Below are 26,568 nucleotides of genomic sequence, written 5' to 3' on the forward strand. Positions count from 1 at the left end.
TCCCTTTTTTTAAAACTAAGTTTTATTATTCTCACTGGAAGACATTGTCTTATTTTCAGAAAATAATATCTTAAGCGTTTTTTTCCACAAGTAAATGTATCTTGATATTTTTAGATATCTGTACTGGAAAACAACAAAAATACTGTTTTTTTTTTTTGTTGTTGTTTTTTTAAATGTGTGCTCAATATAGCCCTCAGTGTATTTCGCCATGTTGAAATGCATCATAAGAGAGAATGCTCACGCTCATTGGCCGCGGTTTAACGTTAGCATAATGTCATTTGAAATGAAAAAATACATTAGTCTAACATGAATTAAGTGTCAGGAAAAATCTATAAAAAAAAATTGTCTGGTTAAGGAAGTAAACCTAAGTTGATTCAGTCTAGTAAATATTTATCTAGAAATATATATACAAGTCATTCTTACATTTACTTTATAAAAATCTATTCTAAATCATACTAAAAGGCCTTTTAAAAAAAAGCATGATTGTGTACTGCAGGTTTGTCAGGAAAGTTGATCATATTAATAGAGGCCTTAGAAATTCATGCATCACAAATTCATGAGTGATGTTTTAATAGATCAAGAGATCAATTCAAAGACATTTTGAAGGAATTTTAATATTTTATTATAAAAAGATAACATGAGTGGAAATTCTAGGTGGCTTGTGTATAACATTGTACAAACTATTAACAGTTTAATAAATTGAGATCTTTGTTGGACTAAGAAACCAAGCCGTTTCAAAAGTGTTTGGATTCTAATTAACTGGCAGTGAGATTTTTTGTTTTTTACATTTAATTAATTACATTGGGCCAAAATGCAATTTCATTTTCTTCCCAGATCAGCAGCAGACACTCAAACACTGATGCTACAAGGCTGACCTGTGTAAATGTTCATCATCACTATACAGAGAGAAAAATGTCACTTTATATCATTGATCCTGCTCACATTTCTAAGCACAACAACAAATATGCAAAATGTGGATTTGTAACAACAGACTCTTACTAACAGGATATTATGTTGTTTTAGGATCACGTGTCTGATCATTCAGATGCATTTAAAAATACAACACAACTAGCAAAATAAATTAAGTCTTGGTTGTATTAAAAATGTAATGTATCTGATATGTTGGTCACTAGCAATTAAAGGGATAGTTCACCCAAAAATGAAAATTCTGCCATCATCTACTCAGCCAAACATGTATGAGTTTCTTTCTGCTGTTGAACACAAAAGAAGATATTCTGAAGAACACTGGTAACCATTAGCCATTGATTTCCCTAGTAGGGGGAAAATACTATGGAAGTCAATGGCTATCATCAAACTGTCTGATTACCAACATTCTTCAAAATATATTCTTTTTAGTTCAACAGAAGAAAGAAAACTCATATTTGGAACACCATAAGAGTAAATGATGACAGAATTTTCATTTTTGGGAAAACTATCCCTTTAAGGGAAGCCAATCAGAACAGGGTTGGGATGATGAAAGGTGTGTCGTATCATCCAATTGTTTTCTCAGTGATCTGTTCCGCCCACATAATGACAGATGGAGTCATAGTCGAGTGTGAACAGCTGCTCCTCGTATCGGTCCAGCTGAACCATGGCTCGACACTTCTCTCGGTCTCGCTTCAGGATGCGGCCCACCTGCATGATAGAGCATGTGTTATGATTCTACAGCAGAAATGCACATCTTCCCATATGGATAGAAGTAAATGACAAATTATGAAAGACTTAACTATTACAGGAGTGACAAAATGTGTGGACCACAGATTCATTTCAAATAAGTGTAATAACTTATGGGCTCTGTTCCAGATTCCTGAGAGCTGCCTCGCCGTCTACTTATGCAGCTACTTTCAAAGCCAAGGCATGTTAGCATGATGCTACGCTAACAACACAATTCTCTCTGGACAAAAATACATGCTACACACAAAAATTTAATTTTAATTAGGCAGAACTAATTTTAGTAGTGAAAACAACTAAAATAAAATTCATCTTCCAGTGCATTCTGGGATTTCCTCATCTGTGAAGGATAAATGCCATGCTGCCTGCCTTTGGCCCAAATGAGGTATAAGCAATGTTATTTCAGTATTATTTTTATACCACTATATTATTTATTAATATTTTGAATGAGCTTTTTTTTTTGAGAGTTTATTTTAATTTCAGTTTAAGTTTTAGTTAATTTTAAAGGATTAGTTCACTTTCAAATTAAAATTTTTTACTCACCCCCATGTCATCCAAGATGTCCATGTCCTTTTCTCTTCAGTCAAAAAGAAATTAAGGTTTTTGATGAAAAAATTCCAGGATTTTTCTTCATATAGTGGACTTCAATGGCTTCCAAGCGGTTGAAGGTCAAAATTACAGTTTCAGTGCAGCTTCAAAACGTTCTTCACAATCCCAGATGAGAAACCATCATTAATTTTCTAAAAAAAATTATACATTTTAACCATAAATGCTCACCTTGAACTATCTCTCTTCTTCTTCTCTATTAGAATTCCAGCAGTGTAGACACTGCTAAGTGTATTACTGCCCTCCACAGGTCAAAGTTTGAACTAATTGTTATATACTTGCACTAGCATATTGCATTTGACAATTTAGTTCAAACTTTGATCTGTGGAGGGCAGTAATACACTTAGCAGTGTCTGCACTGCTGGAATTCTAATAGAGAAGAAGAAGAGAGAGCTAGTTCAAGATGAGTGTTTGTGGTTAAAATGTATAAAATTATTTTTTTTTTTTAGAAAATGAGTGATGGTTTCTTTAGATAAGACCCTTATTTCTTGTCTGGGATCGTGCAGAACAATTTGAAGCTGCACTGAAACTGTAATTTTGACCTTCAACCGTCTGGAGGCCATTGAAGTCCACTATATGGAGAAAAATCCTGGAATGTTTTCATCAAAAACCTTAATTTCTTTTCGACTGAAGAAGGAAGGTCATGAACATCTTGGATGACATGGGGGTGAGTAAATTATCAGGAAAATTTAATTTGAAAGTGAACTAATCCTTTAAGTGCTTTTCATCATTTTATTTATTTCAAATTAGCGTTATTTACATTTATATATTTTTTTTAATTTTAGTACTTTAAAAAGGTACAGTATGTAATAATTTTGTCCGCTAGAGGTCGCTAGAGGCCTATTCAAAACAAAGGCGTAGCTTAACGACGGCAAGTTTGAGCGAGGAATCTTGGGACATGTGGTCTCCACCTCAACAGCCGGTGGAAAATAATCGGGATAGGACTCGGAAAGAAATCATGTTCATGGATGTGATTATTAACGTTACTGTAGTATGAAGCAGAGCAGGACCGAGTGTTGTGGGAGCTGAACGAGGCCGTCGGAGCGATTGCGCAACACACGTCTCGCGAGCAGCGGAACTTTTATTATGCCGTAGTCGCCGCTTACGTTTTTTTTCGGTCATGAGTATGAGGTACAGCAACTCTGTTTATCATATTGGATACATTTGAGAGTGTTTAAATCATGTTATAAAGTTATTCTGTGCATTCGCTCGGCAGCTGCTATGAGACACACTGCAGTAAGATAGATCGATTTTAAGAATATCATATTAAATGCTGGATGGCTTGTGTTGATAAATGGCATGCAATTCATTTTAAAACATCTTGTATGAGGGAGAAAATTATGTATTACTGTTACTAAAAATAAAGCCTCATCTGATTACAAAATATTGTTTTTCTCTGAGGCATGGTAAAGCATGGTACTCGCAAAAAAAATCAAGAAAATTTATTTAAACAATAAGACTAAACGTGTTGAGCTATATAACAACAATACGTTCTGTGTATAAATATATCAAAACAGTTGTTCCCTTGTCTATTAAAACGTGTAATATATTAAAGCGTCTTTTGTCTTTCGCCATGGTGTTTCCATGGTTTCTACAAAATAAAACCAGAAACCGAGGCAGATCGAGGGTTAATGCGGGTATGACGCAACTGACAGGCGACTCCTCAAACGTCCCAGAGCCTTGGTTAAAATTGCAATTTTCTCACGATTTACAAATAGTTGGAAACATTTGGGATATTTTAAGTACTCAAGTGAACAAAATATAACACTGGCCTAGTGGTTTTTGGGTATTTTCCTGCAAAAATATTACATATTGCACCTTTAACTTGTTTTATTTTAATAACCAGCCAACATCTCTTTTTATTTTAAGTTTAAGTATTTCATGTAATATTTATATTTTAGCTTTACTTTAATGAAAATTATTTTAATAGTTTTAATTAACAACAAAGAAGTTCAGATTTTAAGACATAAAATTATGTTTATGTCTTAAAATCACGTTAACGCGCATTGTTTATGAAGTTCAGAAGTGTGTCTATCAGGCCTACAATGCTGTCTAAGTAGGCGGCCCACTAGGATTCAGAACAGAGCCATAGTGTAGTATACAGACAAGTGAATCCGTCATATACCTGTCCTCTGTGTTCTCCCAGAACCACCATAATGTTGTCTGAGTCGTTCTTAGGTACAATTGTCTCCAGCATTTTCTGCCTAATATCTGAAACAGACGAATGAGTAAAATTTAAAATCAGTTATTAGACCAGATCCTCACTGTTAAAATGCCTCTTATAATGGTCAAGGTCAAAGTGTGTCGTACCGTCCAGCAGCCTGCCATCCTCTGTACGACACACACAAGTGTGGGGCGTCAGGACATCCTCGACTCTCATCTAAACACACAAAACAGTTAAAAAAATTAACTTAAATTTATACTAATATTTTATGGCTTCATAATATCTTAATCATGGATAATCTAAAAAAAAAAAAAGTCTTTAAAAATCCATTCTGTTCAGTGTATTTATGAAAACAAGAACACATCTGTGTGTTACCCCCCTAAAGCACCAGTACAGACACTTCAATCTCTCTCAACACTAAAAGAAGCAGGCTCACAATACTAAGTACCTTTGAGTTATAGTATTTGCCTCCTTTGAATGCTTTATCTATGAACCGCACACGGAGGTCCCGTTGGAGCCATGAGGGGGCTGGTGGGGAGGGACGCGACTCTTTTGCCGGGGGAGGCTTCTCTCTAGGAGGAACAGTAAGTTCAAACAGATAAACATCGGTTCAATAACATACATGCAAAATATTGTGTTCTTGCATGTCTGACTTACTTGTCTCCACTTGATTCTCTGTGTTTCCTTTTCTTCTGATCTTTCTCTCTGTCCTTCTCCCTATCCCGATCTCGATCTGTCTTTCCTCTCTCATCTTTACCGTTTAACTTTTGCTCTCGTTCCCTCTGCTGTTCCCGCTCTTTTTCTCTTTCTTTTTCCTTGTGTGCTTTACTAAGACGACCTGGAAGATAGAAAAAAGTTATTTTGAGTCACTTACAATGGTAGTGGATGGGGCCAATTCTTGGAGAATTTAAAAGCAGAAATGTGAAGTGTGGAATCATTTTATTAATATGACTTTTATTAAGTTTTATTAATCTCTATTCTATTAAAACTGAGTTTTATTAATCTCATAGAAACTAATCAATTTATAAAAGCACTTGCATACATTTTTCTTTAAAACTATTTGAGCTGTAAAGGTGTTTAATTTTTTATAGCCATTTTAGAAATTTAGGGTTTGCTGCATTTTTAATGCTAAAATCATGTTACGTGCATTGTTTATGTCTTGTGGTTATGATTTTGAAATGGTGAGCATTTTAATGTTTATGAATTGCCCTCATTCACTTCCATTGTAAGTGCCTAGGATTTTTGCTTTTTTAAAGAAAAGAAAGGACAAGTGGACACTCATAGACAATTCATTTGCTAAGTATCTGGTAAATAAAATGACTAATTGTCTTTTCAAAAGCACAAAAAGCAGTATTTACAATATTAAAATTCATTTGCATACATGAAACTGGTTTCACTTGTGAGAATCCCAGAGCACACAGCTTCTGATTACAGAAAAATAAAGACTTGCTGATGATGTTTTGGGTTTAAACGCTTGAACCCAAACAACTTGTTTTCCCACAAGCTCAAATTGCACCTTACAAAGTCAAGCCAGTTCTTAGACCATTTAAAACACACCATGAAATCAAAACTGAGCTGGTTTGATCTAAGTTAACTAATAATATCAGAGCTCACTTTTACAATCCAATGAAATCATAATGAATAAAAAATGCCATGCACTGCATTATTTCCCACTGGACCTTAACTTTCAAAAGAAACCATGACACAGTCTGGACGTTAAATGTATTGTGAATGAATTTTCTTCTTTATTCATCTTTAATAGAATATTTAATGGAAAAACAGATGGAGAAGCACCAGATTTAGCAAGAATAACAAAATCATGACCAATGTTTTTGATTTGTATGTAGAATAACTGTAAAACTCCAGTCAGAAATACTATATTGACTAATTCAAAGCAATTTGTCAGTGTTCAGCTGTACATAAACAACGGATATAGATGTAAGAGCAAACTTACTGAGGTCTTTGCCGTATTTGTCGTATTCCTTGCGGGTGACTAGTTTTAAAGAGTGCTGAATGATGGTTACTGTCTTTCCGCCAATGGCAAGTTTGATTACAACTCTGGCGTTATCTGGATCCACTCCCTCTATCTGTCAAAGAGACAGCGTGAGAACAAGAAATGAGCAAAAAATAAGGAAAACAGACAGGGAGAGATCAAGAATAAATGTCACTCAGACTATTATATTCAAGTAAAAAAAAAAAAAAAAAAAAAAAAAAAAAAAAAAATATATATATATATATATATATATATATATATATATATATATATATATATATACACACACACACACACACACACACACACAGGTCCTTCTCAAAAAATTAGCATATTGTGATAAAAGTTCATTATTTTCCATAATGTAATGATAAAAATTAAACTTTCATATATTTTAGATTCATGAAAACCCAAAATTCAAACGATATGCTAATCTCAAAAAATTAGCATATCATGAAAAGGTTCTCTAAACGAGCTATTAACCTAATCATCTGAATCAACTAATTAACTCTAAACACCTGCAAAAGATTCCTGAGGCTTTTAAAAACTCCCAGCCTGGTTCATTACTCAAAACCGCAATCATGGGTAAGACTGCCGACCTGACTGCTGTCCAGAAGGCCATCATTGACACCCTCAAGCGAGAGGGTAAGACACAGAAAGAAATTTCTGAACGAATAGGCTGTTCCCAGAGTGCTGTATCAAGGCACCTCAGTGGGAAGTCTGTGGGAAGGAAAAAGTGTGGCAAAAAACGCTGCACAACGAGAAGAGGTGACCGGACCCTGAGGAAGATTGTGGAGAAGGACCGATTCCAGACCTTGGGGGACCTGCGGAAGCAGTGGACTGAGTCTGGAGTAGAAACATCCAGAGCCACCGTGCACAGGCGTGTGCAGGAAATGGGCTACAGGTGCCGCATTCCCCAGGTCAAGCCACTTTTGAACCAGAAACAGCGGCAGAAGCGCCTGACCTGGGCTACAGAGAAGCAGCACTGGACTGTTGCTCAGTTTTGCATGTCATTCGGAAATCAAGGTGCCAGAGTCTGGAGGAAGACTGGGGAGAAGGAAATGCCAAAATGCCTGAAGTCCAGTGTCAAGTACCCACAGTCAGTGATGGTCTGGGGTGCCATGTCAGCTGCTGGTGTTGGTCCACTGTGTTTTATCAAGGGCAGGGTCAATGCAGCTAGCTATCAGGAGATTTTGGAGCACTTCATGCTTCCATCTGCTGAAAAGCTTTATGGAGATGAAGATTTCGTTTTTCAGCACGACCTGGCACCTGCTCACAGTGCCAAAACCACTGGTAAATGGTTTACTGACCATGGTATTACTGTGCTCAATTGGCCTGCCAACTCTCCTGACCTGAACCCCATAGAGAATCTGTGGGATATTGTGAAGAGAAAGTTGAGAGACGCAAGACCCAACACTCTGGATGAGCTTAAGGCCGCTATCGAAGCATCCTGGTCCTCCATAACACCTCAGCAGTGCCACAGGCTGTTTGCCTCCATGCCACGCCGCATTGAAGCAGTCATTTCTGCAAAAGGATTCCCGACCAAGTATTGAGTGCATAACTGAACATAATTATCTGAAGGTTGACTTTTTTTGTATTAAAAACACTTTTCTTTTATTGGTCGGATGAAATATGCTAATTTTTTGAGATTTTTTGGGTTTTCATGAGCTGTATGCCAAAATCATCAGTATTAAAACAATAAAAGACCTGAAATATTTCAGTTGGTGTGCAGTGAATCTAAAATATATGAAAGTTTAATTTTTATCATTACATTATGGAAAATAATGAACTTTTATCACAATATGCTAATTTTTTTAGAAGGATCTGTAATATATATATATATATATATATATATATATATATATATATATATATATATAAAAAAATATGGAAATTTTCTTAAAAATGTATTAATTGACAGGAGAGGGTGCTAACAACTTTTATTAACCAACAACCAAAGCTGATAACCTTACAAATATATTAAAAAAATAGAATTAAAAAAAAAGATAAATCAACTTTATATATACATATTACAGCTTTAAAATTTGTTGGTAGATATAAACAGGTCCAGATTTAGCAAACCCAAGGGCCCCCTTCATAATAGTCTATCTTGGTGCAACAATGTTTTCCAATACAGGAATAATTCTTATTATTTATAAAAAAAAAAAAAAAACATATCTCCAAAGTATTGTGTCTCTATATAAAATATATTAATATAATATTCCAGGCTACAGCACAATAACAGCATAAAATCATTAATACTAGATATAAGGTCAAAGCAAACAGATTTCCAAACACAGCGTTTGTAATTACCGCTGTGTGCAGTTTACCTCTGCACTTCACTTTACATGGTCAGGGCTATTCAATCTGGTTTCAGCAAGGATATAAAGGCCCTAGATATAAAATCTCATACTTTTCTTAGATCACTAATATTTCATGCTTAAGATGTGCTTTGCTGGCTCACAAGAATCCTTGTAGTGCTCCAGCTTACGTAATTCTAACAGCTTTTTACTGTGTCAGTACATTGGTTCTCCATTACTGTCACAGAAGTGAATCTGGTTGAAGTAAAGTCCACTCACCTTCCCGTACAGGTCTTTATGGGCTCCTGCCAGGACCTGCACACATCCTCCAGGCCCCAGAACCAGTGCCTCCTCTTCTTTCCCCTTCTCATCACCAGGTTTAGGGGGTCTCTTGGGGACGCCGGGCTCCAGGTCTCTAATGGCTGAGCGATCAGCACCCAAACCCAGTCCTTTAGGCCTCAACTGATGCTCTATAGGCTTCACATCTCTAACAGGTAAGAAAAGAAAAAAAAAACAAGGAGCTTTAAGGACATGTTAAACAAACCACAAGCTAACACAATCTCCATCACGTGTGTGCCAGCATCCCGCCCCTCATAAAGAGCAGCCTGTGTGTTTCCATGTCCATACAAGTGGACAGATGGGCCCGTAAGCACAAAAGATTAAAAAGTGTGCGGCCAGTCTGCGCCAAAGATTCCCTCAGCCGGTCTGAAATAATTCTTCATTGCATTTGACATAAAATCATAATCTCGCATCATTAATGTCTCCAACTGGGACAGTAATCCTAACACAAGGAAACATGAGTGGAAAAGACTTGCAGAGCGCCAAACATCATGTGCATTAGAAAGCGCTTAACGCACAAAACAGTGACGAAACTATAAAGATACTGCAGAGGTCAAAACGCTATTTGAGGTATTTCAAACACATGGTCAATGTGAGATGATTTATAATGCTGGACGTATGGCTGTTGATAATATTTCATTATTTTAAAGAAGATAAACTGTGACAGCTTTAAAAACAAAAATAACCACAAGTGTAGATGAGCAGTACTGAACAAAAATGAATCTTTAAAGTGACAACTAGAGACCTACAGATCATAATTATATTATATATATATATATATATATATATATATATATAAAAAAAACAAAAACATACATATATGGGCGTGACGCCTACATTTTCTGCTTCAGTTAAAATTTGTTTTAAATGCATAAAAAGATACCATATATGTAGTACCTCTCCCGTGCATGTTCTCACTTTAACTTTTCAAAATATCATGTGGTGTGACCATCCGGCCATAACTTCTGTTTTGGAAATGTCTTTGAAATTACTCTAAATTTATTCAAATTCATTTTCTGCACAATTAGGCATGATTTCCAACGTGTTTTGTAATCCTGTACAAAATTTCAAAGCATTTGTATTTACAGTATATTTCCATCTTAATATACAATCAAACGTTGTTCGATGATGTCCATTTTGCGAAATATCATGTGGTGCGACCATCAACAAACTACCACTTTGGGACTTTCATGTTGAAATCCATTCAAAGACAGGAAATAGCATCATATACCAATTTGCGAAGAATCCATGGAAGCAGCGAGCAGGTTTGTAACTGTCTTAAATTGGGGAAAAAATAACCATTTAACGGCTGGTATGTAGTTACCACATTTGGATATCATGTAGTATGACCTCAAAAAAACAATGAATATTAAAGTTATTTCTGCAAATATATACTTTTATTACAGATTCCATAGTGACCTTTTGTGGGAAGCTAGCTTGTTTTGTTTAGGTGGCCAATTCTGTGCCTGCAAATTCTGACTGAATTTGAAAATATCATGTGGTGCGACCACTGCAGAGTGTTTTCCATGATAGATACAGTATATGTCCTATATTGGCAGTTTTTGTGCTTTTATATTCAATTGATGGTTTATATACATAAAGTACTTTATTTTAGTATCATTTGGAATAGTTTTTTTATGCAATTTGGGTAATTTTATAAAAATATTTCAGACAGTTTATGTTTGTATTGTACAATAAGTAATTTCAGTTTGGTAATTATGCATGTATTAAAATCGTGCAGGAAGAATGGAGTTACACCTTGCTAGGAGAAGAGTGAAATGTTATTCCAATTTAAAATATCTGTTTTTTATGTGAATATATAGTAAACTGTGATCAAAGCTGAATTTTCAGCACCATTACTCCAGTGTTCAATGTCACATGATCCTTCAGAAATCATTCTAATATGCTGATTTGCTGCTCAAGAAACATTTATGATTAATATATATATTTCATTTGTCAGGATTCTTTGATGGATAGAAAGTTCAAAAGAACAGCATTTATTTGAAATAGAATCTTTAGTAAAATTATAAATGTCTTTACTGTCACTTTTGATCAATTTAGGCCTAATGTGTCTAGGCCTAATTCTGATTGCTTATTGATCTCTTTAAATAGATTTTAAATTATATTTAAGGTCTTCGTGTCATTTGGAGTGACCACACATCATGTGGTGTGACCAATAATAGCAATAACTATTAAATTAAAAATAAAATATTTACTTTCTGTGGCTGAAATGTGATTCACTGATACAGTATGCTTAAGTGAATGGTATTTTTTATTTATTTTTTTTAAATTCAGTTTTATGCGATTTACAGGGAAAATAAGTCTGTTAACTACATTTAAGAAGGCAACTCTGAAGTTATAGAACAAAAATATAAGGTCATTCTTTACATAATCTCAAACAAACATTAAATATTGCCCGCCAGAGGAGAACTGGCCCCCCGACTAAGCCTGGTTTCTCCCAAGGTTTTTTTTTTCTCCATTTTAACACCTATTTGCCACTTGTTTGCCACCTGATGTCACCTGTTGGAGTTTGGGTTCCTTGCCGTTGTCGCCTTTGGCTTGCTTAGTTGGAGACACTTGACATTTGACTTGACATTTGATATTCAACAGTATTCTTGACATTTATTCAACAGTGCTTTTGATCTGCCTGCATTGACACTATTCTTGAAGAGCTACTGTGCAGCAAAAATTATGTACCAGTTATCAATGTAAAGCTGCTTTGACACAATCTGCATTGTAAAAAGCGCTATATAAATAAAGGTGAAATACTTTGTTTCTAAACACTTTAATTACTGAAAACTAAATGTTAAGCATGTTAAGGAAATTAATTATACAATTATATTGATATAAAATATACATACAGTACATTTTATATAAAAGGGGTCTACATATCAATTAGGGATGAATGAGTAACCCATCACTTAGGCTATAATTAATAATTAAAGATAATAATAAATAATAAAAATGTTATTAAATCAAAAATAAGAATGTGTAGAATTTTCAACTTTAAAACATCTGATTTTTAATATTGTGATGGCTATGATGGTATATTGCACTGTACTTCTGAATATAAGCTTTTCAAGAACATCTGACAAGTTTTTAAATATTAGGAGAAGATCCACCAACATGTTCTTTTTGTCAAAATCATTTATTCCTCAAGGATATTTTATTAGATTGCCCTAGGTTTAATCCTGTGAGAAAACTATTTTTTATTATTCAGTTAACACTTTAAGAAAATAAATTTAACAAAGTTAATCCAAATATATTTAAGCAAAAATAGATTTTAAAAATCTGATATAATTTTACCATACACTTTTCTCACCATAAAAAATAGTCACAGATGCTGTCATGGAAATTAAAAATCAAACAAACAAAAAACATATGAATATGCTGAGAATCATGGGCACTTTAAAAAATAAATAAATGAAAAAATTAAAATGTTTTTTTTTTTTTACTGAAAAACAAAAATGAAAGACCACTTTAAAGTCGAAGCTGTGGCCTCCCGGTTACTCTGTCATTCTGTCAGTCAAAATCTGATTATTTGAGTATCTAACTGGAATCTGATCTAAATTGATTGACTGTTCAAACTATGTATCACAACTGTTCTGATCCGATTTGTTCTTTCGTTTTCCAGAATATCGGCATTGGTATCTATGGCAGTGACGTTGTGTTGGTAGGTATACGCCAAAAACAACAACCGCAACATGGAGGAGTTTGCAATACCGATGTTGTCTTATTTACAATATGACAATGTGTAGCTGCCGTGCTGGACTACTGCGTCTTCTAAAGGCAGCGGCAGAAACGTAGGAGGCTGGTATGCTTGGCTTTCTTCCATGCTGTCGTCTCCACTGGTATCAAAATTCAACATGTCCCCATTATATTCTAAGTTTCTGCTCGTCCGGCACTTTGTAACAACACAACCTTGTTTCTGCAGTGATTTTCAGCATGTTTCCTATAACAACATCTGACGTTTACGTTTTATGTGGCATGAGAAAGTAACAAACCACGCAAAATCCAATCTGAGCAGTCAGACTGAAACGAATTTCCAGTAAGGCGATTTAAATAGTATTTCAAATCACATATGAAAGTAGCTCGAAACGTATTTGTAAAAATCGCATTTCATGTGATTTTCTGCTGTTCACACTTGATAAACCTGATCGGATCAAAAACTGGAATGGACTGACAGTCTGAACAGGGCTATAGTGGCACACTTGAGTCATGGCGCTCATGTTGGAGAAACAGGTTACATTTTTCTGCTCCCTCCCCACTTGTTTGAATTACTTTTACTACACAAATTGAAAAAAATTAATTGAAAAATTAATTTAATTGGAAAAAGAAAAAAGAAAGAGGTCCTTACTGTTTAAATGTACGTCCAATTCCCTCTCCCTGCTTCCAGCCCATTCCCTTCAGCATGGCCAACCCATAAGCCTCCACAGGAACAAGTTCATAGTCTGCTTCTGTGGACTGAATCAGATCAATATTCAACACACATCTCAAACATCTCCACAGAGAAATCAAGCAAAAGCTTACACGCACAGACTTACAAAGCAACCGAAAACACGTTCAGACACAAAACACTAATTAGAAACACACACCTCAACCTACAGAGAAGCTGATAATTAGATGAAATATTACAGCTTCTTTTTATGTAGTGGAATAAACAAGCGCTTTGACAGGCAGAGCAGAATTCACTCATAATGACTGAGCCGTGTTAAAGCCTAATCAAGCTGTAGCTGGCGCTCTCACAACAATCTACAAGTGATGGACTTGCACTGCAGGAGAAAATGACACTGGAGGTGTGTGTAAGACAGAGAGAGAGAGTTTATGCAGAGTAAGCTGTTTGGATGCAGCAGGAGAGTTCTTCATCACTCATTTCATTAGGACACGCCCTTATCCCACACACACACACACACACACACACACACAACACACACACAGTAAATGTAACAAGAGCACTGCATGTACAATGACCTTGAACTGCCCTGTGCTGACACCACATTTGGCACCATTACTGGACAACAGCTCGACCAGCCGAGCTGCAGAACATACACTGATGGAACACTAATGAGTTTTAATAAAACACACTTCACAAATCAACAGCTACAATTGCATTAGAAACCCTCAGCATGTTCAAACACACTGATGTGGCTCAGATTTGCAATTAACTGAAAGAGATTTATATGTATACAAATCTGATAACAGCCATATACAGCAAGTACAAATTGGTGCAACACCAATAATAGCCATTTCTCTTTTAAACAGACAGCATACTAACATGAGATTTTTAATGAGGTCCATATTTTTTAAATGATTAATGAGGCAGAATTTATGAAACAATTTTCTATTTTTCCATTTACGTCTGGATGAAATCAAAATTGATTCTGTTTTTATTTTTGTAATGCATCCATTAGGGTTGTCAAATAAAATTCAAATTTCGAATATTTGCCGAATTTAACATCAAAAACGGTGTATACGAATTTTAGATGTGCGTCAGGCAGCTTTATCAGTGGCACAAGAAATGAGTGATGGTGATGTTGTGTTTTAATGTTTTTATTGGCCTATACAGTTTAACCCACTAGATTGCAGAAACATTGCAGAAATAGAGAATGTGGAGAAAATCTTGGTTAAGTCAAAACTGTTCACACAATGCATTTTCTGCACTGCTTTTCCATTGTTTTCTATGTAGACATGTACTAGACGGACACATTTGACCTTTGCACTTGCGTCTCGCAAAAAAGAGACGCATGTTTAGAAAGCCATGTAAAGTTAAAATTCAACGTCTGAAGACTTTGTGTTTTTTCAACCCCGACTTTGAATGATAGTGTATCAACAAAATATATTTAAAGGGTTAGTTCACCCAAAAATGAAAATTCTGTAATTTATTACTCACCCTCCACATCCGTAAGACCTTCATTAATCTTCAGAACACAAATTAAGATATTTTAGTTGAAATCCGATAGCTCCGTGAGGCCTCCATAGGGAGCAATGGACACTTCCTCTCTCAAGATCCATAAAAGGTACTAAAAACATATTTAAATCAGTTCATGTGAGTACAGTGGTTCAATATTAATATTATAAAGCGACGAGAATATTTTTGGAGCACCAAAAAAACAAAACAGCGACTTATTTAGTGATGGCCGATTTCAAAACACTGCTTCAGGAAGCTTCGGAGCATAAATGAATCAGTGTGTCGAATCATGATTCAGATCGCGTGTCAAACTGAATGGCTGAAATCACATGACTTTGGCGCTCCGAACAGTAGATTCGACACACTGATTCATCTGTGCTCCGATGCTTCCTGAACAGTGTTTGAAATCGGCCTCACTATATAAGTCGTTTTTTTTTTTTGGCGCACAAAAATATTTGTGCTTTATAATATTAATATTGAACCACTTACTCACATGAACTGATTTAAAATGCTTTTAGTACCTTTATGGATCTTGAGAGAGGAAATGTCCATTGCTCCCTATGGAGGCCTCACGGAGCCATCGGATTTCAACTAAAATATCTTATTTGTGTCCGAAGATAACAAAGGTCTTACAGGTGTGGAACGGCATGAGGGTGAGTAATAAATGACAGAATTTTCATTTTTGGGTGAACTAACCTTTTAACCTATTCTTATGAAACAACTTTTGGCTATTAGTCACAGCTAAATCGCTAATAGCATTAGACATTGTTTTAGCAAATTCAGCTCAGTTTTAGCTCCCTTTTGTTCAGCAAGACAAACTGTACCAAAATTCAGAAGGAGAAAACCAAATACTACTAACAATTTTCAATTCTTGAACCATTAATGTTTAGAATTTCTCAACTCACAGTATTCACAGAACGTTAAATCTGTATGATTGTGCCTCACACTAATGCTACAGTCATGTCCTTGTATAGAGTCCATTAGACTTGAGTGCACACTACAGTCTCGTTCTGTACCTCACATTCATTCTAGATCTATAAGGACAGATTCATCCTGCTTTACAAGATTTTTCCATTTAATTCAATAGCATTTGCTATGATGAGTTTGACACTAAAAACATATCCTATGTGCAGGATTCTCAGGAGGAGACAAAGTATTTGCAAAAGTATTTAAAAATTTAATGGGATAGTTCACCCAAAAATGAAGTTGTCACCCTCAAGTTGTTCCAAACCTGTATGAATTTCTTTCTTCTGCTAAACACAAAAGATGATATTTTGAAGAATACGGGAAACCAAACAGTTGATGGGCTCCAACAAAAAATACTATGGACGTCCATGGGGCCTCTTTATTGGCCTATCAACTGTTTGGTTTCTCATATTCTTCAAAATATCTTCTTTTGTTCAGGAACAACTTGAGGGTGAGTAAATAATGACATAATTTTCATTTTTGGGTGAACTAACCCTTTTATAATGTGTAACACTGCATTGTGAAAACCAACATTCATTGCTAAATAGACTATTCAAAAACAGCAGAGGGGCTCAACTTTGGCTAAAACAGGGATGCCAGTCCTTCAATTCTTTTTTTTTTTTGTTAAATTATTTATTTATTTATTTTTTATCCATCATGGACTTACAGACTCTGGTCGCAAATCCACGTTGACTTTGTCACCATCCTCAAAGCCCTCAGGAGCTTGATTCTGCATGAGAAGAGGAATGGAAAGGTTCGGATCCGACTGTGGTCCGTTCTTCCATCTCTCCTGGTGTTTTTGAGACTCTGTAGATGACATTCAAACAGAACTAAATTAATACATTATTGTTCATTTAGTAAATGCTTTCTTGTTAAAAAAAAAAAAGTGACTTGCTGTATTTTTAGTACAATAACTGAAGGAGTTCAGCATATAACCTTTAACTTACCATCCCAGATCTATAACCACTAAGCCACATTATTGCCACACCAATTGAGTTTTAAGAATTATTGATGAAGCATTTAATGTCAAGCATTACATCAATGAAAAACTACTGCATATGGAAGCACATGGATTCCTCCATTAGCCCTTGTCAAAAAGTAGTTACACACTTTAGCATACAAAAAATAATGTAGGTTAAAAGAATACACTAAAGTGTGAACAGAATGTAATGTTTTGGACATATGATTCGCATGTTATTTGCAATTAAATGAAAATGTATTCTAGTTTAAATTTATATTAAATGCAATAAGTTGAACTTAAGAGCATTTTGACACACTTAAGTAGGACTTTAGTATATCTTTATATGTAATTTCAAAATTACTTCTATTGTCTTTGAAATATGACAAGCCTTTATAGTAAATTACAATATACTTTGTCATTTCTATTGAAACTTGTATGTTGTGTAATTAAAGTATTTGTAATTACACATTTGTAATAATTATTGTAATTTAGTATATTTAAAATATATTACCTTTTAAATGTAATATCAAATAACACACTAAAGTTAAAATCATAATAATCTACTTTTTATCTGCTTTAGTATGTTAGTCTACACATAAAAATAAAGCACTTCTTTATAACAAAAATAAGAATGAAAACAATGATTTAAAAGTAAACTTAAAGTGCAAGTACTTTTTTGTTTTTACTTTAAGATTTGAGGTACAATAGTACACATCAATAGAATTAAGCAGAATTCTTTTTCACAAGTGAAATCCTTCTGATTTACTGCCATAATCTGAAACCGTAGGGTAAAATTGGCATCGCACAAGTAAACAAACCCAGCAATGTTGTGTTTTAATATCTAGTTAGCGACTTGGACAGCCTTTTAGAGCATCATAGGCAACTTTGTGTAGTACACTGACATTTTTCAAACACTAACATTATTACAATATTCATGTACAATTGTACTGAAGTTAATACTCCAGCCTAAATGTCATGAATCGTGTAAGTTTATAGCAATGTTATATTTGTGGGTGCCCCAAAATGTTTCCTTGTTATACATCTCACTAAGTTTCAAAACACATCCAAAACAAACAGAACGAATAATAGAGCAACACACCCTCGATGAGCTCTTTGACGGCTTGAGACTCCACCGTGTCCTGCACCTCCTGGGGCGGATCTTTGGTCTTGTCCTCGCTGCTCTTGTCCCCTCGCTCAGCATCCTGCCGGTACCAGCGGTTCTTGTGGATCAACGGGATAACCAGCTCCTTCGGTTTCTCCACCGGTTTTGTTCTGTAAGAAGCAGCAAACATACACGAGTTGAAGCACACGATGAGATATAAACAATCAACATTATACTGCTTTCAAATGAGACTACTGCTAACCTAGCTAACGTTAGCCTTCAACTCACCCTTTTAGTTCTTTCCCTTCGACTTCAACTAAATAATCTCGCTCTTCCGCTTTCCCTGGTTTGGCCCTGCTTAATGTTTCTACTAAAACCAAAAGATATTGGAGCAGATTTTTTGCCTCCATCATCCTGGCTAATATTAATCTTCAGTGATTGACGCTCCTGATGCGGCTCCGGCGACGCCATGTTTGTTGTGGTTTGTAGTCGCTGGTAAATGTAGTTTTATTGTGCCAACATCTCTATACCTGAAAGATTCAAAAGACTACAATTTCCACAATGCAACACACTACTAACGACGGTATCACTTCTTTTTAAATGTTTTAAATATAGTTGAGATAAATTTTAGAGTCTAACATTGGTAACGCATAAAGAACTGTTCTATTATTTTGTTACTAATATAGTATTATATTAATAATGAATATAGTTCGACCTGGTTCAACTCACCTTGCATTGACCCCTAATTTAGGGGGATTTGAGGGTAAATTAGCAGTGAAAATATAAAGCTACACATATTTTTAGTAAAAATGTATTATTATGTTACTAAAACTTGTAGTTTTTTGCTCCTAAATATGAATAGGCTAAATGTTGTAATTAAAAATAATATACAGGAGTATAAGCCTAAAAGCACATCAACATGTCTAAATTTAATCTAGTTGTTTATATTTTGACCGCGAAGTCTGGGCGAAGGTTTGTAAAAAGTTTCATAGACAGTGTATCAATGATTAATAAAAAGGGTATCAAAACCAGGGCTAAACTGGTTTTGGGAAAAAAAACCAAGGCTAAACCAGCCTAAGATTGTTTGCTGGTCTTTGCTGGTTTAGCAGCTAAAGGTGCCCATGCAAAGTCCATCTGAAACCAGTAAACAGGCCAATATCAATCTTAGAGAACAGCAAACCATCTTAGACCGGTTTAAGCTGTTATTTATTTATTTATTTATCAGGGAGAGTGTGGTACAAATGGCACTTCCACATAGTTTCCCAACTCACTTATCCTCTTAATCCTCACACTTCACCTGTCCGCATTCTCTCCCTTGACCTGATACGCTTTTAACAAAACCGGCAAACTACCTGGTTCGTTTACACAAGGGGCGGTTCTTCCCCTTATATCTTTCCCTCCCCTCAGCGCCTCCAATATCGCTTCTTACTCTTATTACAGTGTTCTTTCCTTATTGCCTGCGCCTGGGAATATCGAAGCGTGCGCTAGATGCGATCTGGACCGGTGACACGCATCGCTTCCCGCAGCATGCCTTCACAGACATCCGTGACACTGTCCTCCGGTTCATAATCGATACTGTCGCCGTGTTCTGCTTATTGAGCGCTGCGAGAAGCCAGACTCAGCATAACCGCTGCAATGTAACCGATCAGCGCATTTATCCAGAAAGTCAAAACAATTACGCGGATTAAAACGCCTCGGGACACACGATGAGGAGAAAGATAACTATGAAGGTAAGATTTGGGCTATGCTGCCATTGATTCTAAGTGGACGTGTTGCTGTCTGTGTGAAACTGAAAATCACTCATGGTGCTGCTAATGCCAAGAAAATTCAAAAAAGCTATTCAGTTTGTTTGGGACATAAGTTATCATTGGCCCAAAAGCCACAATCCAATGACAGTGTCTGTTGTTTTGGAGTGTCTACAACCAAGTGCAAACGTGCTGTCCGAATCCGATGTGCGGTTTTTTTTCACCCTGTGGTTTTTTTTCCTCGCAGATCATCACTGGTCCCGTTCCCAGCTGAACACACACTGTCCACATACGCGTCTGGCGCGCGCATCTCATCTGCGTGCAGATAGTGTTCTCTGTAGAAAACAGCCTTTTAGAAGTCGTATAAAGTTACAAGTCTCGCAGCATCCTTCCGAATAATTAATATTTAGGAATTATTTTAAGAATTTGACCGTCGGGGTCAAATTTAGTTTTTTTATCAATGTATATAGACGCGTTTAAACGGATGATATTTGAACGGCTGAATTGTTTGAAAAGAATGTGTGTGTGTCAGCGGCAGTGCAGGTGAGTGTTTTCTGCTAAATATCCGTGTTGTCGAAATGTTTGGACTGTAAATGTGGGTGTGGGAGAGACTCTAGACAGAAAGATGCCTGGAGTTTGTGATTGTCAACAGCTTATGCTACATAGTAGGTAGTTCTGATTCATTTTCACTTCATTTTTAAATCTATCTATCTATCTATCTATCTATCTAGGCTTATTTTTTTTAATTTCAGGATGTCAGTTCAGTTTCACCTTGACAAATGTTCCTTTTTTAGTTCTTTTTATTTATCTCTAAACAATCATATTCTTTTTTGAAGTCTATAAAATTACAAATATAACAGTTATTTGTACAAATTTGTTCTTTGTTAAATGTTGATATATGATCATACTTAATTTACTTTAAGTTATTTATTTTAAATAATAATAATTTATAAATTATTTTTTCATATTAATGACAATTTAGCATTAGCGCACACATTACATTTAATCATACACATTAATTTTGTGATTAATTTGATTCAAACTAAAAGTGAATATATATATATATATATATATATATATATATATATATATATATATATATATGGTATGTAATAGTACATATTTTAATCTGATTAATCATAAAAATAAACAAAAAATTACTTTGTATGATAAACTATAAACTGTTTACTTAATAAATAACTGTTTTAATTATATAATTAGCTATATGTTAATTAATGTAATGATATATGTGACCCTGGACCACAAAACCAGTCATAAGTCGCATTGTGTAGTAATAGCCAACAATACATTGTATGGATCAAAATTATCACTTTTCTTTTATGCCAAAATCATTAGGATATTAAGCAAAGATCATGTTCCATGAAGATGTTTTGTAAATTTCCTACCATAAATATGTATCAAAAATATATTTTTGTGAGTGGATATGCATTGCTAAGGACTTCAGTTGGACAAACTTTAAAGGTGATTTTCTCAAAAAAAAAAAAAAAAAATTATTTATTTTATTTATTGCACCCTCAGATTCCAGAATTTCAAATAGTTGTATCTCGGGCCAAATATTGTCCTATCCTAACAAACCAATACATCAATGGAAAGCTTATTTATTCGACTTTCAGATGATGTATAAATCTCAATTTCGAAAAACTGACTGTTTTTGTGGTCCAGGGTCACGTATGTGTGTGTGTGATATTTGAATTTATATGTAATTTATTTGTTAGTGTAGCCTTCTTATTATACCTTCATATGTACATTAAGATGAATTCAGACATGCACAGATAGCCAGATATGAATTTATTTGGCTTGGTTTATTTGTCTAATTTTTCACGCAAATGGCAAATTTATCGTTGATGCTGTAAACTAGTTTGTGGATTTTCTCACATGAGTGTGATGCAACACTGTTTTGCATGTCATCAACTCGATGCTCGTCTTTGCATTTGATCAGGTTTGAATGACTCTTGAAAGCATGCATGTGTGAATATGTTTATACAACTTTAAATCAGAGTCATTTCTATGTGGCTAGTGTATGTGTTTAAGAAACAGGCAGAGAGATGCTGGAGTTCTTGCGGTTGTGTGTTTGGGTGTGTCTGTCCTCATCTGGTTCTGAAATAATGAATGTTGTGACCTAGACTTCACAACAGTGCATTGCTGTAGGCTCAGGGAGCAGTCAAGGTTATCCTACAGTTATGAATCATTCATTAATATGAGAAAGAGACAGGGGAAAGAGAGAGAAGTCTGAAGAAAGCAACAATTGCAATATTCCCCATTCCCGAATCCCTGAGAAACACTCAGTTCACACTCCAGGCTGTGTGTGTGTGTATGTGTGTGTGTGAACATATGGTCGTGTGTGTACTCTAGACTCCCCCTCACCTTCTCAATTTCAGCTAAATTATCAATCCAACTTCGGCCAATTACTTATAATCATCTTATTGAAGCTGTCTGAATGTTGCTTCATTTGAGTTCATCTGATAGCTGAGTGTCTGCTAATGAGATGATTCTGATCCTCCGCGCGGTGCATGTATTGTGCGTGCTTGTTAATTGTGTGATTATATGCACAGTCTACACCTCACTTCATGCATATTCAAGGTGATGTGTTGAAGGCGTGGATGAAGGAGAGAGATATGTGTGGATGCTGCAGTTTACCCTTGCTGTGTAGGACAGAACTGCAAGACAATTCTGCTTCTTTGACTCACTGTTTGCATTACGAGGCCATGACAATCTGCTAATCTGTGTCACCTCATTCATTCTCAGATGTGTAATAATGGAATATCAGTCATATTGTTTGAGAAATTGTGAAGGTCATTTGCAAAGGAATTGATGTCAGATTAGAAACTTAGTTAATCCAAAAATGACAATTACATCATCAGTTTCTAACCCTCACGTTGTTTAACTTTCTTGTTTACGTGAAACAGAAATAGAGATATTTTGAAGAGTTTTAATGGTTGGTCTTTACAACAAAAGCATGCAGTGACCAGGGCTGTTAACTTTGGCATTACCTTTTCATTCATTTAACAGAACTCAGTTAAAGGGTTAGTTCACCCAAAAATGAAAATAATGTCATTAATTCCTCACCCTCATGTCGTTCCACACCCGTAAGACCTTCATTCATCTTCAGAACACAAATTAAGATATTTTTGATTAAATCCGATGGCTCAGTGAGGCCTCCATAGGGAGCAATGACATTTCCTCTCTCAAGATTCATTAATGTATTAAAAACATGTTTAAATCAGTTCATGTGAGTACAGTGGTTCAATATTAATATTATAAAGTGACAAGAATATTTTTGGTGTGCCAAAAAACAAAATAACGACTTATCTAGTGATGGCCAATTTCAAAACACTGCTTCAGGAAGATTCGGAGCATAAATGAATCAATGTATCGAATCATGATTCGGATCGCGTGTCAAACCGCCAAACTGCTGAAATCACGTGACTTTGGTGCTCCGAACCGCTGATTCGACACAAAAGATTCATAAAGCTCTGAAGCTTAGAAATGCCCTAATGATTAGAAATGTTCTGATTATTTGTTATTGTTCAGTAAAACTTTGAAAACATACAGCTTCATTAGTTAACATGTTAATTCATTATCACTAAACTGACAATAAAAATACTTATAAAGTATTAATTATTATTAATTAATGTTAATTTCTTAGTTACTATTTAATAACATTACTAAAATCAAAATAACTTACATTTAATGGACCTGAGATAAAACTAACAATGATCAGTTGTACATACATGTTTCTAATTGTACTAACATTAACACCTGATTGTAATTAATCTGTAACACTTTCTGTAACAAATGTAGCTATTGCTCAATCTTAGTTAATGCATTAAACCTAGAGTACCACCAAAGTGTCCCTATCTGTTGTTCTTTATAGCAGCTAATTCTTTTGCATTTTAATCTGTTTGAACCCAATTTCAGTCACTGAGTTGTTTTTGTTTTATTACAAGTAGTTAAGCCAGTTCTTAAGTGGGACCTTACTTGGTTGTTACACCACATGACGAGTCTTTAAATGGTTTTGCAACTTATTTTAATACCGTGATAATACCGTATACCGTGATAAAAGCTTCATCAATTAATCGCAACATGAAAATTTGATACCGTCACATGCCTACTTTAACGTCACTCTTCATTATTGACCAATATTTCCTAAATTTCCTTTTGTATTCCTCAAAAAATATGGCTTGGAATGACATTAGTTAATATTCTCTTTCATACCCTTTCACACTTACTGTTACATCTGTTCTGTGTTTCAGGGTATGTTTACATGACAACAATGTACTAAAAATAGAAACATTTTTCCTTTCCATTTTTCACATACAGACAACAACATTGTCAAAACAATCCCTGTTCACACGGATCTGTGATCTGTGAAAACGACTAAAAAGCTGTATTATGCTGCCATTCCAGTAGTTGGTGATGTCACTTTGTAAAGAAACACTATGCGCCTATAGACTGAACATTTAATATACATGTTTTTTTTTTTAATTTATTTATTTTTTTTAGTTTACATAGAGACTATAACGCTATTGTTTTCAAAAATGTGCACTTTTAATTCCACTTGCATTTTCAGGCCCCCAAAATGCTGTTGTTGTGTAAATGAATGCCCAAAATGCATAAAAAGTTTTAGCCGTCATGTAAACGGCCCCTGAGTTTTGGACTTTAAAGGGACTTTCACACTGGCAGTTTAGTTCGAAACGGAGCATGGTTCGCGTGAAAAATCTCAAATGTGAAAGCTGTCATGCGTACCCGGGTGCGCACCGGGGTACCGAACCCGAGACTACCTGAAGGAGGTGGTCTGAGTTCAGCACTCGAACTGTGCCACGGTTCGCGTGAATATGAAAGCAACACGGACTTGGGTGCGCACTTGTTCAGGAAGTAAAGTAACCTGCGCATGCTTTTTCACCGATTATAATGTATTTACTTAAATAAAACACATGTAAGATATGATAGTGTTGATGATTTATCTTGGATTCGAGCAGGAGTGAGCCTGCAGTGTATTCGCGCTTTGCGAGTGCAATTAGAGAGACAAATTAATGGCAATGAGCTCTCTCAAAATAGGCTGCTTGCAAACAGAGGAAAACCATCTACATGCGACGCACATACAGTAAACACAAGTGTCGTTTACTCTGCTGACCATAATAGCACCACATTAATAAAAAAAAAAACACAATTTATTGACCCGCGTTCTGTTTTCTATCATGCGCACGTCTGTGATAACATAAGATGAACACAAATGCACCAGGGTTTGATAGAATCAATTTGAGTGTGAAACCAGACCAACGCTGTGGGGGGAATCGGGAACAATCGCACCCGGGCTCGGACTGTGGCAAATGAGCCCAGTGTGAAAGCCCCCTTAGTTGGTTTCGAATTCATAGTTCAGTTTCCTGTGTTTCCTTTGTTCATCTGTTGCTATGGTTTTAATTTGTTCTCATGTGTCTCAGCTGTGTCTTGTTAAATATCTAGTTTAGTCCCTCTCGTTTAGTTTCTCTCTGTATATATAGCCCTCATTTTCAGTTCTTTGTCAGTTCTCGTCTCACAATAGGTTGTTGTTCTGTTTCCCATGTTTTTATTTCCAGATAGCATGAAGCAGTGTAATTTTGGGTTTATTTTAATCAAAGTCCCTTTAAGACAAGTCATTTCACTTGGCGGCCATCTTTGAAACGCCTCTCGGGACAGCTCCTATCTCTTTGAATGTGGAAACATCAAATTCTCCAAAACTGTTTGCCAAGCTTTTGATTAAATTTCATATTTGAAATCACCAACATTTGAAATCTAACAACAACTGTCTCATTAAATTTTGTTTCTAAACACTGAAATCGTGACAAAAAAAAACCCCCTGTATTTTTCAAGATTGATGAAGCCAATGCGTGATTCTAAATCCCTCTTGTGTCTCATTTTGGAGGCACACCTCTGACTGTTTCTATAGGAACAACTCTTATTTAGAAGGTGGGACTTATTCCCCCATATTGGGCATTGCACTTTCTCCCATTCAAAACAATACGAGTGACACATCTTGTGTTATTCTATAGTCTTTGTTTTAATTAAAGAAAATCAAATGCTTGCAAATAGATCAACTCTTTTTGAGCACACCTGTCCCTTTAAGCATACAAAGTAATGGGACTAAGGGCAAAAGTCTAGTAGAACTATCACAACACACCAATCAATGAACCAAACTGTTTGAAGCACTTAAATCTTAACATGGGTCAGTGAAGTGTGGCACAGTTGAGATTGTATTGTTCTTTATCTTCCCACCATTTAACCCAAGAGTCAATACCTGGACCACAGTTCCTCTCGCTTCATTATCCAGGCCAAATGGACCTTGACATGTCTGTTGCTTGGAACAACACAAATATAAACCTGAATGATGATGGATCGGTCCCCGTTATATGGATATTGATAGCAAGTACGGAATAAGCGTGTCGCTGTAAAATTGTTACAAGAGAACCGCACACAGCCTTGAGCTGTAGGCTGCACTGAGGCGGTGAGAGGGAGGGCTGCAGGGATCAATATCAAGTGAGCAGGAGAAGAACGAGGGATGGAAGACATGGTTGAGGAGGGAGAAAAAGAGGGGCAAGGGATTGAAGAAAGGACGAGGAGGCGGGGCAAAAGAGGAGAAGAAGAAGGCTGGTGGGGAGAGAGAATGCAGAAGGGAGCGATGGAGGGTCACCTTCAGAGATGGCATCTGATTCAGCACAATCTTTCCCACTCGGGTTACTGCACTGTGACCTAACCGAGCATGCTGGGACTCTCTGAGGCCAAGCCTCTCTTCCTGTTTCATTTTCTGTCTCTTTC

At 35.7% G+C, this 26,568-nt stretch overlaps 2 protein-coding genes across 2 annotated transcripts in view; one reads left to right on the forward strand and one right to left on the reverse strand.

Moving 5' to 3' along the window:
* Nucleotides 1–598: 598 nt before the first annotated feature.
* gpkow (G patch domain and KOW motifs) lies at nucleotides 599–18,496 on the reverse strand. Its single transcript, XM_048210573.1, is given in 12 exon segments — nucleotides 599–1,635; nucleotides 4,403–4,488; nucleotides 4,588–4,657; nucleotides 4,890–5,013; nucleotides 5,099–5,279; nucleotides 6,396–6,528; nucleotides 9,014–9,221; nucleotides 13,431–13,537; nucleotides 16,615–16,754; nucleotides 18,008–18,180; nucleotides 18,299–18,375; nucleotides 18,377–18,496. Coding segments are annotated over 12 exon segments (1,533 nt in total). The 5' UTR covers nucleotides 18,482–18,496; the 3' UTR covers nucleotides 599–1,506.
* A 127-nt stretch (nucleotides 18,497–18,623) lies between these two features.
* LOC125280209 (membrane-associated guanylate kinase, WW and PDZ domain-containing protein 1) overlaps nucleotides 18,624–26,568 on the forward strand; it is a 113,892-nt gene continuing 105,947 nt past the window's right edge. The window contains 1 exon segment of the mRNA XM_048210572.1: nucleotides 18,624–19,740. The gene's annotated coding sequence lies outside the window, so the exon portion shown is untranslated.

This window comes from Megalobrama amblycephala, linkage group LG12 (genome assembly GCF_018812025.1).
Source record: "Megalobrama amblycephala isolate DHTTF-2021 linkage group LG12, ASM1881202v1, whole genome shotgun sequence".
Taxonomy (NCBI): Eukaryota; Metazoa; Chordata; class Actinopteri; order Cypriniformes; family Xenocyprididae; genus Megalobrama; species Megalobrama amblycephala.